Consider the following 20,070-nt stretch of genomic DNA (forward strand, 5'->3'; position numbering starts at 1 on the left):
ATTGAAATAAGTCAAAATACAAGTGATGAACTATTTTATTCTCACGTCAAGTCTGATGACCTTCAGCTCTTGCGCATGTTAGATATTGGGGTACAACCAGATATGCAATGGTAAATAGTGGGGTGAAACTACACTTAATAATAACTTGGACTTTTCACTGCTGGAGTCAAATTCACTTTTCTGATTTTTTTCCCCAAGATTGTATTATAAATGCAGTAGTTGAATAGTTGAAGGACTTGTGCAGTGAATGCCTACGTGCTCACCACCTGGAGCCTACAGTTAACATCTTGCTCTCTGCGCCCTGTGAATCCCTCCACCTGCCTGCCTCTCCCAGGCACCCGGCCCTCTGGTTTATGCCTGTCTTTGGTCAGTCTCCAGTGCCTCTAGGTGGTTGTTTTATTTTTCATGAAAGGTGGTCATTCCGTATGGTGGGGCTGGGCTTGTGGGAACCACTTCCCTGTGACCGGAAGCACAGTCCTTCCTTGAGGTTTCTTTTTTTTCCCTTCACTCTACTCGAGACTATTCTGAGAAATTTAAGTTTTCTTGTGACTGTGAAGAGACAGGAGCTTGAATTCAGAATCATTTGACCGTAAAATAAATTTTATATGAGTGGGCATACAGGGAGAGGTCTCAACCCAGTGGGGGTCTAAACATGGTCCATTTAGTTTTTTCCTAATCTGAGTTTTCAACCATGCTGTTTATCCCCCAGTACCATCCTGGACACATTCTCTAGGCACTTCAGTTGGTGAAGCCATCCAGTTTAAAAATGTCAAGGTCAACCTGGATGTAAAGTGAATCTCCTCCCCATCCCCAGCCCGGCTTAGTGTGTGAGCAGGAGGAGGGCTCGGCCTGCCCTCTGCCTGCCCTTCCTCTCCACCTCCCACCCCAAGGGCCTGGCTGTGATTCGCCCCTGGGACATGCCCCCTCCCCCCAGGCTCTGGATCCTCCAGTGCCTGGGACAAAGAAAAGGGATGGGAAAAGCACCTGTGTTTCCTCTCTCACAGGCCACTCTTCCAGGCTTTCACTGAGGTTGGTTCACCTCTGTGGAGAAGGCATCCAAATGTTCAAATGCTGGGCCTCTCTCCAAGTCTGTGCTCTGCCCTCCACCTCTCCACCCTGCAGTATCCCTCTAGGGGCAGGCAGGAAGAAGGCTCACGCCAACCACTTCCCCTGTTGGATGTTTACTTGGCTTATTTGAGAAATTCAGTCTCTTCACCATGCCAAATGGAAGAAGTGTTGAGTACTTTTCTGTTATCCTTCTCTAAGCCCTGCTGTCACCACAATTCCCTTCTTCTCAGCTGGGCACAAGACCTGGTCAGCCAGACCGCCATCCAAGCAGGAGTCTGAGCCAAGATGGGACGCCAGCTTCTCCATCTTGCAGTCACCATCACTGTTACCAGTGATTCTCTTGACGCTCCCATTCCACTCACTGGGAAAGTCCAATCCATTGATTTCCCTGAATCAGTGGAAATCAGTGGAAAGGAAGCACCCCATCTCGCCCCAGTGGGCTGGGGGGAACCAGCTCTTACTGCAAATGAGGCTTGAAGAAGGCAGCCGACACCCTCTTCCTCCTCAGACTCCTTTCATAGACGGGCGGCGGTGGGAGAGGGGAGACTGGCCTGCGATGCAGGTTGGGGGTGACAGCATCAGTTCTGCCATATTCTTGGGAGTCCTGAGGTGTCTGGCCCCAATCGTTGGTGGCTCTTTGTAGAATGTTGTGAATTTTATGCTTCTTTATTCTCAGTTAAGGGCCCTACTCACCAATTCCTGGGTGAGTAGAAACCTTCCATGCAACATGCTTTTCCCTGAAAAGATGGCATATGAACATTTTCAAGTTGTCTTGACTAACAGCCCTGAAAATGAAACTTAGCAAGTGCCTGGCATTTGTAGGAACCTTTGTTGACATGGATAATTCAAGACAAATTAATCCTTCCTTAGAAGCACTCATGATGCATTTGTCATTATTAAAAAAATACTCAGTATTGAGGTGGGTTGGGCACCACATACCCAAGGTGAGAATGCTGAATCTAGATAATTAATCGTGGCTTACGCCTTCCTTTTAGTTGTCATGTAACTTATCTCACAAGCAATCACATTTCTCCATTTATCAGTGTACATTGAGCTGGGAGCTGCCACCTTGTGGCTATAATGTATTACTGCACTTTTAAGGACGCAGAAACACAAGATCATCTGGAGTCAAAGATACTCAAAACAGAAAGGGAACTGTGACATCTTCTAGCTCAGACTCACCTAAGAAGCAGGTGAAGCCCAGAGTCACCAGGACCCACAGCCTAACTGAGAAAGGGATGCTTTATGGGAAACTGGCTTCTAGCTCAGTTATTTTAAATGTTTGAGGATATTGAAAATATGGTTGCTTTTAACCTGTTAGAATACCAAATTTTTTCAACTTGAAGCAAATGTAAAAGTGGAAACCTTCACCAGCAGCCCACAGCCCCTCCCCAGATCTCTGAAGGTCATCACATTGTCCTTCTTGCTGAGTATTATCATCCTCAACATTATTCTAGCATTAGGGGTGCTCGACTAGCATCTTCCCCCCACCCCCAAAAAAACATTCACCATGGTTTAGTTTACCTGACCTGTAAATTTTGAATTAGTGATTCCAACTTAATCAAATTTTTCTTTTAAAAAAAAATAAACTTTTTTGCAGTAAAATTGGATTATAACTTTATATAACTTTCAGGTGTTCATCATAATATATTTCGAATTCTGTGTAGATTACATCATGTTCACCACTCAAATACTAATTACAGTCCATCACCACATGCCTGCGCCTGATCAGGCCTTTCACCCTCCTCCTTCCCCCCTTCCCCTCTCATAACCACCAATCCAATCTCTGTTGCTATGTGTTTGTTTGTCATTGGTTTTATCCCCTGCATTCCTGGAATAAATCCCACTTGATCATGGTGTATGGTATTTTTAATGTATTGTTGTATTCAATTTGCTAGTATTTTGTTGAGGATTTCTGCATCAGTGTTCATCAGTGATGTTGGCCTGTAATTTTCTTTTTTTGTGTTGTCCTTGTCTGGTTTTGGTATCAGGATACTGTTGGCTTCTTAGAATGAGTTAGGAAGCCTCCGCTCCTCTTCAATTTTTTTGGAAGAGTTTGAGAAGGATGGGTATTAAGTCTTCTTTGAGTGTTTGGTAGAATTCACCATGGAAGCCGTTTGTTCCTGGATTTTTATTTTTTGGGAGGTGTTTTTTTTTTTTTTTTTAATATTATATATATATATATTTATATAAATATAAGGAACATTTCCCCCACCCACCCACCCCAACAACATATTTCTTAGTGTTTGATTTTTTTTTTTTTGCACACAGAGAATAGGGAATTTCAGAATTTTTACATACATTTTAGCAAAGAAGTTTTGATCTATTGGCTTCTTGGTGCAGTAATGCAACGGCAATCCATTCTGGTGCCAAAGGCTCATACCATTACAATGAAGCTGTGAACACTAATTTCTTAGGAGGTGAGGCCAGCCCCACATGAACTTCTCTTGCAACCCTCTGGTCCACCATGATTCATAACTAATTAGACTTGTTTTTCTCAAATGAATCATTAGACATTAAAAACAGAACAACAGAATCACAGAGGGCCACATGCTCTCAGTATAAAGCATTCTCCTTCACTAGGTTGCTATCACAGTGCAGACCTAACTGCCTGAATATGCTCAGGAGATTTAGTCAATATTGTCTGTATTTGGTTACGGAAAAGGCTCGCCTCACTTTTTGTTTTTAAATCCAAAGTGCATAGTGAGAACAAATCAAAGCATTTTTTTTTTCTTTCACCATCAGTTTCATCTAAGCATCTTCCTCCGAGAGGACTTCTCAGATGCCTTGCTTTTGTCCTCCCAACTCTCCAAAAGTAAAAAAATAAAATAAAATAAAAAATAATAAAAGAGTCAAGCAATTTAGACATTCATCAGCCTGGTAAACAAACTTTGCCAGCAAATAGAAGTCCTACTATTATAAAGAAAATTGATAAGACAAAAAGTACATATGATGACCCAACTACTGTGTTGTTGGGTAATTTATAAGGTTGACCTCCAACTTCATTGATGTAAAATCCTATCGGAAATATTAGGACAGCCATACAGAAAAGGATCATTCCAGTGAATGCTATCCATGGAGCATATTTTGTAGCTTCTCTTCGCCAGTGGGAAGCCACCAGCAAACCACATGTGACAGTCAATGAAATGATTCCCATGATGATAAAAAACAGTGTGGTGACCCACTCTGGGGGAAGCCGAGGTGGGATGCACGTCCGGTCTCGTCCATGGATTGTTTGACACTGTCGCACAAGGCCCACAGTGAGTGCTCCCGCCGACTCCCCGGTGTTGATCCAGTCCGGGTTGGCGATGCTGGCGATGGCGAAGATATCGGCGGCCAGAAAGAGACATCCTGAGATGATGGTCAGTTTATCCATCTCCCCGCCCCGCTCCCCCCACCCCCCGAGCCCCGGGCAGGCCGCGGCCTCACGCCTCCCGCCCCATGGGCCGCCGCCGGGGCCCGGAGTCCCCGCGCCGCCGCCTCGCGCCCCCTCGGCCCCCGCGCGCCGCCCGCGCCCTCCGCGCGCCCGGGACCAGCAGCCGCGGCGCGGCCCGCACCTTTTTTGGGAAGTTTTTGATTGCTGTTTCGATCTCCTTACTGATGATTGGTCTATCCAAATTCTCTACTTCTTCTAGATTCAGTTTGGGAAGGTTGTATGATTCTAAGAATTTATCCATTTCTTCTAGGTTATCCAATTTGTTGGCGTATAGCTTTTCAAAATGTTCTCTTATAATCTTTTGTATTTCTGAGGTGTCCATTGTAATTTCTTCTCTTTCATTTCTGATTTTATTTATTTGAGCCTTCTCTCTTTTTTCCTTGGTGAGTCTAGCTAAAGATTTGTCAATTTTGTTTATCTTTTCAAAGAAACAGCTCTTGGTCTCATTGTTTTTTTCTATTGTTTGTTTAGTCTCTATTTTGTTTATTTCTGCTCTGATTTTTATCATTTCCTTCTTTCTGCTGACTTTTGGCTTTGTTTCTTCTTCTTTTTCCAGTTCCTTTAGGTGCACTGTTAGATTGTTTATTTGGGATTTTTCTTGTGTGATGAGGTGGGCCTGAATTTCTATAAATGTTCCTCTTAGAACTGCTTTTGCTGTATCCCATAGATTTTGGCATGTCGTAATTTCGTTTTCATTTGTCTCCAGGTATTTTCTGGTTTTTTGTTTTATTTCTTCCTTGACCCAATCGTTGTTCAGTAGCATTTTGTTTAATCTCCACGTTTTTGTGGCTTTTCTGATTTTCTTCCTGTAGTTGATTTCTAGTTTCATACCTTTGTGGTCAGAAAAGATGCTTGGTATTATTTTGGTCTTCTTAAATTTATTGAGACTTGTTTTGTGGCCTAATATGTGATCAATCCTGGAGAATGTTCCGTGTGCATTTGAAGAGAATGTGTATTCTGCAGTTTTTGAATGGAATGTTCTCTATATATCTACTAAGTCCATCTGGTCTAATGTATTGTTTAAGGTCATTGCTTCTTTATTGATCTTCTGTTTGGATGATCTATCCATTGGTGTAAGTGGATTGTTAAAGTCCCCTATTATTATTGTGTTACTGTCTATTTCTCCTTTTATGTCTGTTAATAACTGCTTTATATATTTAGATGCTCCTATGTTGGGTGCATAGATATTTACAAACATTATATCCTCTTGTTGGATTGTTCCATTTGTCATTATGTAGTGCCCTTGTTTGTCTCTCGTTACAGTTTTTGATTTAAAGTCTATTTTGTCTGATATAAGTATTGCCACCCCAGCTTTCTCTTCTTTGCCATTTACATGGAGTATCTTTTTCCATCCTTTCACTTTCAGTTTGTGAGTGTCTTTAGGTCTGAAGTGTGTCTCTTGTATGCAGCATGTATATGGGTCTTGTTTTTTTTATCCAGTGGGCCACCCTATGCCTTTTGATTGAAGCATTTAGTCCGTTGACATTTAAAGTAGCTATTGATAAAAATGTATTTATTTCCATTTTTTACTTTTTTTTCTGAGCATTTTAGTAGTTCTTCTCTGTACCTTTCTTCTCCTCTTACTCTCGTCCCTTGTGGTTTGATGGCTTTCTCTAGTAATATGTTTGATTTCTTTCCTCTTATTTATTTGTTTACTTAATATAGGTTTCTGGTTTGTGATTACCATGAGGTTCATATCTAGTATTCTACATATATAGCAATCTACATTGAGTTGATATTCTCTTTAGTTTGACCTCTTTCTAAAAGCTCTTCTCTTTTACTCTCCTCCTCCCGCATTTTAGATTTTTGAACTCTTATTTTGTGTGTTTCTATCCATTACATTTTTATCATCGAAATAGGTAATTTTAGTACTTTTGTCATTTAACCTTCATATTATCTTCATAGGTGGTTGATCTGCTACCTTTACTGTATTTTTGCCTTTACCAGTGATTTTATGGCCTTTTTTTTTTTTTTTTGGATAATTTTCTTATCCTTATTTGTTGTCTTCTCTTTCCCACTTAAATAAATCCCTTCAGAATTTCTTGTAGATCTGGTTTCTTGGTGATAAACTCCTTTAATTTTTGCTTGTCTGGGAAACTCTTTATCTCTCCTTCCAATCTGAATGATAACCTTGCTGGATAGAGTATTGTTGGCTGTAGGTTTTTTCCTTTCAGCACTTTCAGTTGTGTCATTCTCTCCTAGCCTGTAGGGTTTTGGCTGAGAAGTCCACCGATATCCTTATGGGCTTTCCTTTGTATGTCACTTGTTGCCTTTCTCTTGCAGCTGTTAGGATTCTCTCTTTATCTTTAATTTTGGGCATTTTAATTATAATGTGTCTTGATGTGGACTTCTTTGTGTTTATCTTGTTTGGTGCCCTCTGTGCCTCCTGTGCTTGGATGTCTGTTTCCTTCTTCAGGTTAGGACAGTTTTCAGCTATTATTTCTTCAAATAGATTTTCTGCCCCTTTGTCTGTCTCTTCTCCTTCTTGGACACTTGTAATATGTATGTTAGTGCACTTGATGTTGTCCCAGAGTTCCCTTAGACTGTTCTCTTTCTTTTCAGTTCTTTTTTCTTTTATCTGTTCTTTTTGGGTGATTTCCTCTAGTCTTTCATCCAGCTCACTGATCCATTCTTCTGTATCATCTACTCTGCTATTGAGTCCCTCTAGTGAATTTTTCATTGCCAGTATCATATTCTTCATTTCTGATTGGTTCTTTTTTTATATTTTCCAATTCTTTGTTGATGTTCTTACTGTGTCCATCCAGTCTTCTCCCAAGATCAGTGAGCATCCTTGTGAGTTTTTATTTGAACTCTTTGTCAGGTAGATTGCTCATTTCTGTTTCATTTAGTTCTTTTTCTGGGGTTTTGTCCTGTTCCTTTGCTTGGAATGTATTCCTTTGCCTCCTCTTATGCCTGTTTCTCTGTGCTTATATCTGTGTATTAGGCAAATCAGCTATGTCTCCTGATCTTGGAGAAGTGGCCTTATGTAAGAGATGCCTTTTGAGGCCCAGCAGTGTGCTTCCCTCTCATCACCAGTCCAAATGATCCAGAAGTGACCCCTTTGTGTGCTACTTGTGTCCTGCTGTGGCAGGGTTGCTCTTCCTGCAGGTACCCAGGGAGTCTAGGCTTTCCCTCTGTGGCCAGCTGTTTGTAAATCGAGTTTGGGGAGCCCCAACACAATTGGCTATAAGGTCTAATAGTATACTCCTGTTGCACTTTTCCTGTTAATTGAGTAGGCACCCAGTGTGGCTGGTTGCTAGGCTCAGGAGCTTGCAGTTGCTGTAGGCCTCAGGCCTGAAAGGTTTTTGTCAGCTCTCTTAGGATTGCAGCTGAGTGGGGCTGGCCCTAGGCTTGGGAGCACTCAATTGTTTCAGGCTTTGGAAGGCAGGACCGATCCCCCTTGTGGCTGTTTGTGAAGCTCAGGTCTTCTGCCACTGAGAACCCCAAACCCCACAGGTCCACACACACTGTCAACACAGTCCTGGCCCATGCACACTTCCTGACCCCCTGGAGCATACCCAGTTGCCCCACCACCATCACCCCACCTCTCCACCAACACCCACCACAGCTCACCTGGTCCTCACACAGGCCCTGGCCCACAGAGGTGGATACACTTACCAGCCTGTAGAGGATCAAGGCACCCAGTCTATGCTGGCTGACAAGTAGCCTGAGGGGTTTCTGTTGGGTTGGGCCTGTCCCTAGGGTGGGCTTCCTGCCCTGGCTGAACTGGATTAAATCTTCATTCTAGTGGGTGTGGCCTACCCCTGGGCAAACAGGCCAGAGGAAGAACTCCAATGGAGTCTGCCAGCATCTGTGTCAACATGCCTGTACTAAGTCACAACAATAGCTGCCACCAACATCTCCGCCTCTGGAGAGGTCTCACCTCTCACCGAGATGCACCCAGAGCCTACCAGGTGAGTCTCTTTTCACCAAAAGACTGTGTACCTTTTTTTCTGGTGATTTTAGGTTGCTCTCTGAGACGGGTGAATTTGTGTGTGGGCCATTTAAGAGCTGGCTTTATTCTGCTTATGTGGATAGCTTTTCTGGGGGTATTCCCCTGTTGCAGTTAATAGCCAGCAAAGCCAGATAGTATGACACTCATCTCAGTTGTGCTGAGTCTGAAGGATGCTTATAGTGGTAATGTACCCCCACTCAGGTCCCCACTCCTCCAGGGAAGGCTGTGTGCCTTAGGGTGGCTCCCGCCTGGCTGGCTGTGAAGCTCCACAGCTTGTGAAGGTGGCTTTATTTCTCTCCAAAAGGAATTTCTGCCTCTTTCTGCCTCAGTTGGGACCTTCCTTTGTTGTGAGAGTTATTTTTATCCTGTTTTCAGTTCTCTCTTCGGGTTAACTTTTCCAAGAATAGTTGTGACCTGGTGGTGTTCATGGGAGGAAGTGGGTTCAGAGTCCACCTACACTACTATCTTGATGAGATATCTCAAATTTTTCAATGGACTACCATGGAATAAAAATATCTGCTTCAAAAATAAGCCAAAGTTGTAGATTCAATAATTATTGTGTTTCTCTTTATGCACAGGAAATAGCGAGAGACCTTAAAACCACATTTATTACTCTTTTCAATAATAAGCTATCAATTCGGATTAAGGTAATAAACTATTCAAATGAAAATGTTCAGCAGCATCTCATAGAGCTATAAATGTACAGTAAGACAAGAAAGTTTGCCTTCTATTTCGTCTGCTAAAGAACTGTTTACTATTTTAAACAAGGCCACATGTTAAGATCATCAGGTTAATGGATCTCAGATTTTGTTTTAAACACAGTCATTGCAACCTAAGTATTGATGTAGGAGAAGCCCAATGTCCTTTTTTTGGAATTCTGATGCAAAGACTCCTACCAGAGGGAGTCTCCTTCCCCTCTCTCCTCCCTCCTACTTTAATCCCGAACTCAAAAAGGCAGATCCATCTAAGCTTAAAAGAGATTTTTGTAGAAAAAGTCTATAAACCCCAGAGCCCTGAGACATGGCTGAGATAAACATTCTTAGTGCTTTGGAAAGTGAAAGGCGCTTTTCTTTTTCCTTCTTTCTTTCTCTTTCTCTTTCGCTCTCTCTCTCTCTTTCCTTCTTTCCATTCTCTCCTTAATAAAGTTATTCTTTCCTGAAGGCCTTTTCTAGTTCCTTAGTTTCAAATGATAGGGGTTATAGGAAATAGTCATTAAAATATCCTGCTACAAAGAGAGCTTATTGGACATTTAATTTGGAACTAAACACAAAGAAAGAAACAAAACCCCCACATTCCCTTGAAGGCTGGTTTCGGGTTCCTCTGACTCAGCCTTAATCCTTTGGGGTCAGATCCTCAGCCTGCGTCCACTTGTTGCTATGGCAGTTTATTTTCCTCCACTCCCTTCCTAGGAACTCTGTTTGTCACTATTGAGATTAAAGCTTAAGTCTCAGCCCGCCCCTCTCTGATAAACACGAGAACCCCACTCAGATAAATGCAAGAAGGGCCAAGGAGAGGGGAGGAGGAAGTTGAGATGAGACAGTCTGGGACAAAGTAACCTGAGAGTGATTGGAGAAGGCCCCGCCAGGAAGGACAGTGCCTGGCTCCGAGTGGGACGTCCAGCCCAGGACTTGCCACCACCTTCAGGCTCTGAGCGTGTCTTGGTCATCCCCGCAAGGGCATGAGCTCCAGTAGCCACACTTCGCTGCTGCTGCTTCTAGTGCTGCTGCTGTTGGTGCTGCAGGTGAGCCGGGACTGGTACCCAAAACTTGGCGCTTGGGATTTGCATGCCCCGTGCTGGGAACTGAAAACACAGGTCAAGTGAACTTTGCTCCTTCTAGATAAAGGGAGGGAGGGGAGCAATTGAATGTGATCTGGATGAGATTGGCTAGGAGTGGAGATGTGCAGCTGAGAGTGAGGGGGCTGGATATCTTTAGCATGGCGTAGGCAGTGGGGGCTCCAGAATTTATACCTAGGAGGGGTTTAGGGTCACAATCTGTTTTGGGGACTGGTGGGGGTGAGATAAGACAAATTGTCTTAAGATTGGTTTATATAGCACGTGCCATTCTTATTTAGGTTTATATCAACACACACACGTTTCCTAATGATACTTCCATTCACGCTGTATGTAAGACGAAAAATCTGAACCGTGCGTGTCAAAGACAATTTGAGCAAACTGACAAGGATGCAGGTGCTAAATGCCTCTGCCCCCCACCAGTGGCCACTGCTCAAGTGGGAATACAAAAAGAGGAATGGAATCAAGATTAGAAAAATACGGGCTTGTTCCGTTCGCACTTACAGTGGACCGAGTTAATGGTGCATATGCTTGAAATTTCTATAGATGGCGAGGGAGAATCATGAGGCTATCATATTGCTGTTGTGTTCTGTCTTGTAAAACCAGCCGAGGGCAGAGGCAGTGCAGCGGTTGGGAGTAAAGGCTGTGGATCTGGATTGGGCTGGTTAGCTTCCTAACCTGGGTTCGTCCACTTCCGGCTGGGGATCTGGGCTAACTACCTGACCTCAGTCCTCACCTTGGTTCAAGCTGGACTCTTCAAGGGACTGCAAAAATCCCCATGCCTGGATGCCACTCCCCGAGGTTCTGATTGAGCTGATCTGGGTGTGTGGCACCAGGGTTTTAACTTGACCTTGTTAAGCCTCATTTTTTTCACCTGATGTTTGTACCCGGAGGTGCTGAGAGTAAATGAGGAAATGCACAGAAGAGCCTGCACAGTAGAGGCTCAGTCAATGTGCCCTGTGTCTGCATCCTTCTGTTTTTCTAGCCGGTGACATGGTCGGCTACATTCATTCCAGTGCCCATGCTGAATCTTTTTATTGGATGCTTTCTCCAGGCCAGACACTTTAATAGGTGCTGCGGGTGTAACAGTAAACAAAATGGGAAAAAATCCCCATCTATGGCACACACACTCTAGTGGATCTCTGCTTCTGAAAGTGGAGCCTTGCTTGGAATGTCGCTTGGTGTTTGGAGAGTTTTCTTGGTCCCTTTTTGCCATATTGAGTTGTGAATGTTCTTAACCAGACAGCACATTCATTTTTCCTCCAGTACTTTGTGGAATACTGCCTTAATAGTCCATGTTAGCACGGACTTGAATATTTTGCAAATGAAACACTGTCCCCATCTTTCTCTTGCCCCTGCCCTTCCCCCTAACTAGTCTCATGAGACAACAATCATGTATTCTCTTCCCTGTTGTATTAGCCCAGAACCCTAGCAAGCTAATTCATGTCTGAGGGTATGTTGGGTGGGGCTGGGCCATGGGGATTGGACTATGGGTAGTAACTCAGTGTTTGGTGAAAGCAGATTTATATTGATGCCAGGGGATCAAGACAGACTAAGAGAATGTAATGCAATAGGAATCTGATGTTTTTTGCAATCTGCATTCTGAACTCTTAACTGGGCAATGACCTTTACACCCAGTGGAATTGCCGAATTGGCTATAAGTAACTTATTCCTTTCTGCTCCTCTCCTTTCCCTCCAAGTTGGCTTGTAGCCATCTCTGACATCCATACCCGGTACCCACTCCCCACCCCTCTGACCTCTAGATTTAAAACTGGTGCCCATTCTGCTGGAGAGCTGTTATGTCTGCAACAGTTTTCTTCTGAAATCCCCACACCCTTGCTGTGTCATCCTGAGGTGAAGTAAATGACAAAGCTGTGATTCTTCTGCTGGTTTACACCTTTGTTCCAGATTCAATGACAAGCCATGGGAGGGGAGTCCTGCTCCCCTCTTTGGTCATTTCTAGTCCTGAGAGCCCATGTATCCTCAACTTCGGGCTGTGGCAGGCTTCCAAGACCAGAGAGGAGGGAGGGCTGAAGAGAATAAAATCGGGCAGTGAGCAAAATCTGTTATGTTTTGTTGCTGTTGTTGCTGTTTTTTAATCTTGAAAGTTCTGAATTGAGTTATCTTTAAAAAAATTGTTAGCATTTCTGCTCTGACTGATTAATTCCCTCAACCTCCTCATTCAAGGACGACAGAGCTGGTGATTGCAGAAGGTGAGGGAGAGTGTGGTCAGAGGGGGAGCTGAGTGCTCAGCGGGGACAGAGCAGGCTGGACTCTGTCCTAAGAGCCCTGGGAACCCAGTTTTATGCTGTGACGTGATGAGATCTGCACTGTGAAAAGGTCACCCAAGCTTCTGTGAAGAGAACATATTTGGAAAGCGTAGCCGTCTCCTGCGGCTGCCATACCTAAGTACCACAAACTCGATGGCTTAAAACAACAGAAAAGCACAACATGGTGGCTACAGTTAATAATACTGTATTGCATATTTGAAAACTGTTAACTGAGTAAATCTTAAGAGTTCTCATCACACACACACAAATAACCAAATGGTGAAAGATATTGACTCAACTTATTGTGGTGATCATTTTGCAATATATACAAATATCAAATCATTATGTTGTATACCTGAAATTAATATAATGGTGTATGTCAGTTATACCTCAACAACAACAAAAATTCTCCTTGAATGCAGGTTTGCAATAAAAAATGAAGTATTTTCAGGAAAGAATTATTTCCATATAGGCTTATTAGTTCTTTAGCACCCTCTGTAGACACAAAGGCTTCATTTACTCAAATAATTTTCCCCTAAAGATGCCATGGCTGCTCAATCAGGCCAGCCTGAACAGTACTGGTTACACGCCCCCTGCCCAGCACTGTCTGTCAAATGACATGCAGGGTGGACCTTACAATAAAATGCCTGCCTGCCACACTCCAATAAAATAGTTAGGTGGACACCGTAGCCAGAGACAGCAGCCACTAGGAAGTTTTCTCTCCCATCACATTGTCAAAGCCTTATGTAAATCTGTTGGATGGTATCCTCTTTGGACCAACTGCCTAAAATTGGCAGGGATAAGAAATACAATAAGTGTACTTACAAAATCATTTCAGCAAATAGAGTTTCTAGTCTTCCTGCATCATCCAGATGAGATATCTCAAGTTAATTTCCAAGGCGTGCATAAAGGAGGAGAAATGACTCTCATGCACACACACAATGGTGTGGAATTTCAAGCATCTCTGTGCAAAATGTAAGCATTCGCCATTTTAAACCTCTTCATCAGCAATTTAGCTGGCTCTTGTGTGGCTATTGGCTGTGCCGTTTATGTGCAGTCAGAGTCAAGTGAACTTACAGAACTTTCATGTTGAAAAGGCCCTTAAAGACATCTGTCTTAGACCCTCACTTATAGGGGAAACTGAGGCCAAGGAGGACATGAAATCTCAGCGTATTCCTTGTTAATGATCTGGGCCCCTGGAAATACACCTGTTTTAGAAATGGAATGAATTCCTTCATTCTTTTGCAAGAACCGTGATTTTCTCCATTGTAAAATTATACGCCTGGTTAGGCCCTTAATTTAAAATTACCAACATTAATCAAGAAGCATTCATCGTCTGAATAAATCAATGTTTGAGATTTTGGAACTCGAAGAGTTTAAAATTCTTTTCCTTTAGGTAAATAGATAAAAGTGTAGTCTGTGGCAGGAAGCAACTATTATCATTATCTTTGACATTAACAAAACAAGACAACCCAATAATATCCCCCGCCCATCATGAGGGTGGCTGACCACAGGAAATGAACATAGGAAGAGCATTTCTTCATTTTCTATGAAGTCACTATCTAATACAGAGTTCAGAGCGCAGTGACGTGCTCTGGAATGAGGATAGATCCTTATGGGTACAAGGCAACCACAACGGAGGGTGATCTGGCAGGATCTGAGTGGGCTGATGACCACTCACCTTGTCCTGAGAGTTCTAGGTATAATTCCAAGAGAGCAGTTGTCAAACTGTTCACTCTCAGGATGCCTTACTCTCGTCAGCCTTACTGAGACCCTAAAGAGCTTCTTCTTGGGTGGGTTGTGTTTACTGATACTTACACATTAGAAGTTAAGACTTGGAAATTTTAAACATATTTCTCAATTCGTTAAAGATAACAATAATAAACCCATTACACGTTAATATAAACCACTTATTTTTATGAAAAATAGCCATACTTTAAAAAATTCCATTTAGTTTGAAGAGTGGCCTTGTTTTATATTTTTTGCAAATGTGTTGAATGTCTGGTTTCAAAGAAGATAGCCGGATTGTCCTCTCTGATCCTACATTCAGTGTGTTATAAATGATGTTTGCTTAAGGTGAAGAAATTATCGCCTCACACATATACATGGAAAGGGAGGAATATTTTAATAGCCTCGAGCAGATAATTGTGGAATACTTCTTTGATTTTACACTAAAACTCAGCAAATGGTAGTTTCTTAACGGTTACTTTAATGTGGGATCTGAAAGCATATTAATAAACTGTCCTTACTCTGTTATGTTAGAACCACTGGTCTCTCTTTCATCTTGGATGACTCTTACCTGTGCAGGATTTTGGAACGATGTGCTAATCATTAGGAAACTCTTGGTTCATTGAGTTATGCAGATTTTCCAAATGTTGAAGTATTTCATTCTACAAAATCAAAAAGTCACATTCATTAATATCTCCACTGATATCATCAGGAAAATCTTTAAGTATTGGGAAGCTGTTATGTTCACAGTAGCATAGATAAGTTTTCCAAATTCTAGTTTTTGTTTGAAAGCTTAAATTTTATCTTCGGCCACATGATACTGTCCATTGTTTTTCTTGAAGTGATAGGCTCCCTTTGGTCATTATCAAAGAACCATCTTTCAAATACCCAGCGCTGCACAACCATAGTTTGTCAGTCATTCTTTCAAGCAAAATGCCATTCCATAAAAAAAAGTGATCTGTTCAACTGGAAACTCTGACAATCGCACAAGTGCTTTTCTTTGAGACACGTCTTCTCCTGTGACATGCAGCAGTGGTGTTTCATGGGGACTTCCCATCTAGTGACACAGAGCATTTAAATGATGTACACTCAAATATGGCAAGGTAATAAAATTAATAATTTTTACTACTTCATCAGTTCTCAAATGATTTCAGTAACTCAGTGAATTCACCAATTACTTCATTCTGAAATGAAACTGGCTTTTTTTTTCTTTTCTTTCCCCGCACATGCATGATGATGAATACAGCAACTGCTAGTGGAGTTCGGGGCCACTGCCTTCAAGGTGCTGAGGCATCGACAGTTTTACCACCAATGTTTTGTACCATCAGTGCAAGTGTCACACAGTAAAATAGGCGATCATGCTTTAGTACTCTTATGAAAGTGTGTGCCCCATGGGCTCTCTGCTGGGGGCAGGGACCCTGGTGAGCCACACTTTGAAAACTGCTGCTCCAGAGAAATTTTATTTATACATAGTGAATGTTTATTACCACAGCATTTTTTTTTGTAATAACAAACAACTAGAAGTAATCTAAATGACCATCACCATGAAAATGGATAAATAAATTGTCCTCTATTCATATAGTGAAATGCTATACAGCAGCAAAAACAAATGAACTGGAACTATAGATGTCAACACACACACTCCCACATATTCGTGTTTAGCACTAGTGTTGACATACATTGCAGGGCTTTTCTCTAACGATTTCAACAATCTTACATGAGTGTGTTTTTTTTTTTGAGGGAAGGAAGATTGTTAATATATAAATTATAAATAAATAATTCTCAATGTAAATCTTTACATAAATTTAAAGTACCAAGTTCTACTGTTTTATTGCTTATTATAAGAGAAAGTCTAAAAATGAGGAAAAAAATAAAAGACAAAACAGGAAAAAAAAAAAAAGCCCACTTGAATCCCAACACCAGTTAACATTTGGTGCCATTTCACAAGTTTACATATAAATACATTTGGGCTCATCCTGAATAGACAGTTTGATTTCCCACTGTATTAATTAGCAGTAGCATTTTATGATTTTTTAAGTGTTCCTAACACTGGTAATACTATATCAGAATTCTTTTGGTTAGTTCTCCTATAGTTACAGAAGAGAAGTGGTAATTATGAATAGAGATGTCAAGAGCAAGAAATTGTATTTATCAAGACTCAGTGCAGTTCTTTTCTATTTTTCTTTCTAGTTCTAGAAGATTTGTGTGACCTCAGGCAGTTTCTACCTGATTCTGATAAATATTTTCACTACTAATTAATGTCGTTCTTATTTTTAAGGTCAACATCGTCAACAGCTTCCAACAAGAAGAGGATGGTCGTACTAATCAAACAAAGGTGGGGTTAAAGAGTCAGTTTCTTAATAAACTAGTGAGACCACACTTTACTCAGAGACTGGATTGCAAGTTCGAGTTTTTGAGTGCCCTGTCAATATCTGGTTGGCAGAAAATAAATTAGTAACTAGATGTGACCTTTTAGAATCTTGAGGGACTGCCAGAGAATTGCAGATAATGCTTTTATGTCTAATTGGAATATGTGCTCATCAATCTGTGAACATCAGAAATCAACCACACGGTGCTAGCCTCGAGGTCCAGCCATGCTATTTTCTTCTTTATGGGATTAAAATGTAGTGGACTTAATATTTCCCACTGTGTGAGTGCGGGTTGACACAGGGGATGCAGTCCTGCACCACCACCGTCGTGAGTGTTTGCCATATCCTCATGATGTATTATGACTATTTCCTTCCTGTTGTTCTTGTGATCAACTCACTTTCTAATTAAGCAATTTTTTAAAAACTTACATTTTTGTGGATAAAAATTAATGTGGCTAGAAACCAGCTTCACTTGTAATAAATAGATGGTAACTGTAAAAAATATATATACTACAAACAAAACCACGTTGTTAAATTCTATCTATATTCTCTTGCTGACAAATCTCTGACCCTAATCTCGGACCCTTTCTGTCTCTGTTACAAGAGAGATTAGTAGACAGAGAGGCATTAAAGACCTATCAGCACTGCATGGAGACTTTCTCATCAATGACTTCAGAAAGATGGAGAGATAAATAGAGAGGGAGTAACTTTCTCAGTCATTCAACAACTATTTGCATGTTTACTATAGGACAGGCGTTAGCACATAGTAGGCAGTGATTTTTAATGCTGTGCTTGCATGGACCCTAAAATTAGCTTATGAGCCATGTAAAATCATTGGTGGCACATGCCCCACAGCCTAGAAATGATTCTATAATTGTTAACAGAACAGGGACATTCAATTTCTAAGCATCGGAGGCTGTTGTGACGATCAGAAAAAGAATGCATATCAAGTACTAGACAGTGCCAACCAGTATCACCCCCATCCTCCTCCTCATCACTGTCACTGTCATAATTTCCAGGGAGAGAGCCACCGGCCTCTACGGCGATACAAGAGAAGATGGATTATTACCACCTTGGAACTGCAGGAGGAAGACCCAGGACCCTTTCCCAAACTTGTTGGTGAGGTAAGGCAGCTACTCCCAAGGAAAGGCCCTCATCATCCTCTCTGATTGAGCGTGCCCTTTTTGGCAGGAGGATTACATCTTGAGAGGCCATGTGCTAGTGCGGCCAGTAATGAAGTGGCGGGAGGAACCCTACAGTGGGCCTTGGGATGTCTGGTTCTAGAACCCGGTCTTCCTCTCCCTGAGGGTGTGACTTTGGGCAAGTCACTTCTCCATGTGAGTGTGTGCTGAGAAAACCAGAATCACATATGGCAATAGGCTGGTTAGTTCCAGCCTGCAGGCCTGTTTTATTTGGCCCATACAGAGTCTTTTAAAAAAATTCATTATTTAAAAATAAGGATGGGGGCTGGCTTGTGTCCTGGTGGTTAATTTTGTGTACTCTGCTTCGGTGGCCCAAGGGTTGCGAGTTTGGATCCCAAGAGCAGACATAGGCACCACTCATCAAGCCATGCTGTGGTGGCGTCCCACATACAAAATAGAGCAAGATTGGGGCAGATGTTAGCTCAAGGACAAGCTTCCTCAAGCAAAAAGAGGAAGATTGGCAACAGATGTTAGCTCAAGACCAATCTTCCTCACCAAAAAAATAAAAAGTAAAAGCTAGCTCTGCCACGAAAAAAAAAATAAGGAGATTGTGGTTACCAGAGGCCTGGGAGTGGGAGAAAAGGGAGAATTAAAAAAAGAGAGAAAGTAGAATAGTAGTTGTCTGGGCCTGGAGTGAAGGAGAGAATGGGGAATTATTGTTTAATGGGTACAGAGGTTCAGTTTTATAAGATGAAAGGAGTTCTGGAGGTGGAGCATGGTGATGGTTGCACAACAATATGAATGTACTTGGTACCACTGCACTGCACACTTGGTTAAGTTGGTAAATTTCATGTTATGTGTATTTTACCATGATAAAAAAAATTGGAAAGGATTATGGAGATTGTATTAAAAATCCTTCACTTCTAGGGACTTCTTGAAAATGGGAAGATCTGACTACATGGAGCCTCCATTCCCACATGGCAACAATTAGAAGGGGCTTGAGTTAGCCAGAATGCCACAATCCTAGACACTCTCTATTGCCTCCCTCAGCTGAGGTTGAGTATCGACTGAGGCAGCAAAGAAGTCCCGTGGTGATGCTGGAATGCCAGAGTCTGTACACCTGGCCCATGTCATTCACTTCCACTGCCTCCCTGACCCTCGTGGGCCTTTGAGTGATGTGCTGAGTGATTAAGTCCCCTACAGCTCTAATGCTCTAGATTCCTAGGAAAGAAAAAAATTCATATTTTTGCAACGTTTATAAAAGTAGTATGTGCCTACGATAAGAAAACATCTACAGAAAGTTTTCAAGGCTCAGTCGTTAAAAGTGCATTCTCCCAAGAGTCAGGGGGCACAGTGGGTTCATATTCCAGACACACCTCATCATTACTCTGTAAGTCAGATATCCCTTCTGTTCCCTCCTCTGCACAATGCGGTCCATGGTAGTGTCTAGTTATTACGGGATGGTTTTAAAGATTAAATAGGTTAGCGTAGGTAAGGCATATATAAGTTGGCTCATTCTAAGCTCTTTCTAAATGTTAGCTGTTTGATTATTATTCCTCTTTCCCTGGAAGGATAACCAATATTAGCACATCACTTTCAGATATTCCTCTGCAGATTTACTAGTATGAATCTGTATTAACTAAATGGGATCACACATGCATATTTTTCTGCCAGTATCCTTTCTTGTTTAACGACACCTGTCTTTCTGGGGCAGACCATGTGAATCCTGAAAAGCTGGAGTCCCATGTTAGGTGAAGGGAGTGGTACCGTTATATGATTCTTTCCATATTGATGGAAACATTTCTGTTGTTCCCAGTTTTTCACAGTTACAAACCAAACTGCAGCCATGTTCCTTGTTCCTGCATCATTGCATATCTTTACTTCTTTAGGATAAATCCTCAGATGCGCAATTGCTGGGTATGAGTCTTTACAAATCCCTTTTAATCTTAGCCTTGATGGTTGATATGTACAGTGCTTTAGTCTCATCCTCTTTTCATCCTCATTTTTTCTCCTTCCAGCTGTTCAGTGTTATACCTGATGACACGTCATTGATGTATTTAATCAGTGGACCTGGTGTGGATGAATATCCAGAGATTGGTTTGTTTTCTATAGAAGAACATGAGAGTGGAAAAATATATGTTCATCGCACTGTGGATCGAGAGACAACACCATCTTTTATGGTACCTAAAATTTGATACATTCTGAGCTTGGTATATTCTTGCAGGAATATTGTATTCGGTAAGCATTATTTAAGCTGACTGTGTGCCAGGTTCTAGGAGATTGATATATTATGCACTGTGGCAAGCTTTA

General features: G+C 41.9%; 2 protein-coding genes across 5 annotated transcripts in view; one reads left to right on the forward strand and one right to left on the reverse strand.

Annotated features, from left to right (window-relative positions):
- Nucleotides 1-3,313: 3,313 nt before the first annotated feature.
- On the reverse strand, nucleotides 3,314-4,529 carry LOC139078151 (uncharacterized protein C16orf52 homolog B-like). The gene has a single exon (XM_070588813.1). The coding sequence runs from the start codon at nucleotides 4,442-4,444 to the stop codon at nucleotides 3,941-3,943; it is 504 nt and encodes a 167-aa protein (XP_070444914.1). The 5' UTR covers nucleotides 4,445-4,529; the 3' UTR covers nucleotides 3,314-3,940.
- A 5,218-nt stretch (nucleotides 4,530-9,747) lies between these two features.
- CDH26 (cadherin 26) overlaps nucleotides 9,748-20,070 on the forward strand; it is a 48,640-nt gene continuing 38,317 nt past the window's right edge. For 2 of the 4 annotated variants that reach the window (XM_070589645.1, XM_070589647.1), the window contains exons 1-4: nucleotides 9,748-10,200; nucleotides 16,528-16,584; nucleotides 17,638-17,742; nucleotides 19,779-19,940. In XM_070589645.1, coding sequence (XP_070445746.1) covers nucleotides 10,138-10,200; nucleotides 16,528-16,584; nucleotides 17,638-17,742; nucleotides 19,779-19,940 — 387 coding nt within the window. In that variant the 5' untranslated portion in view covers nucleotides 9,748-10,137. The remainder of the gene's footprint in view (nucleotides 10,201-16,527; nucleotides 16,585-17,637; nucleotides 17,743-19,778; nucleotides 19,941-20,070) is intronic. The other 2 variants (XM_070589646.1, XM_008526597.2) reach the window with 2 other exon arrangements.

The sequence above is a fragment of the Equus przewalskii genome, chromosome 21 (genome assembly GCF_037783145.1).
Source record: "Equus przewalskii isolate Varuska chromosome 21, EquPr2, whole genome shotgun sequence".
Lineage (NCBI taxonomy): Eukaryota > Metazoa > Chordata > Mammalia > Perissodactyla > Equidae > Equus > Equus przewalskii.

Coding starts and splice junctions, on each gene's coding strand:
- LOC139078151 (XM_070588813.1), bottom strand. CDS start 4,444: ATGGATAAACTGACCATCATCTCAGGATGTCTCTTTCTGGCCGCCGAT.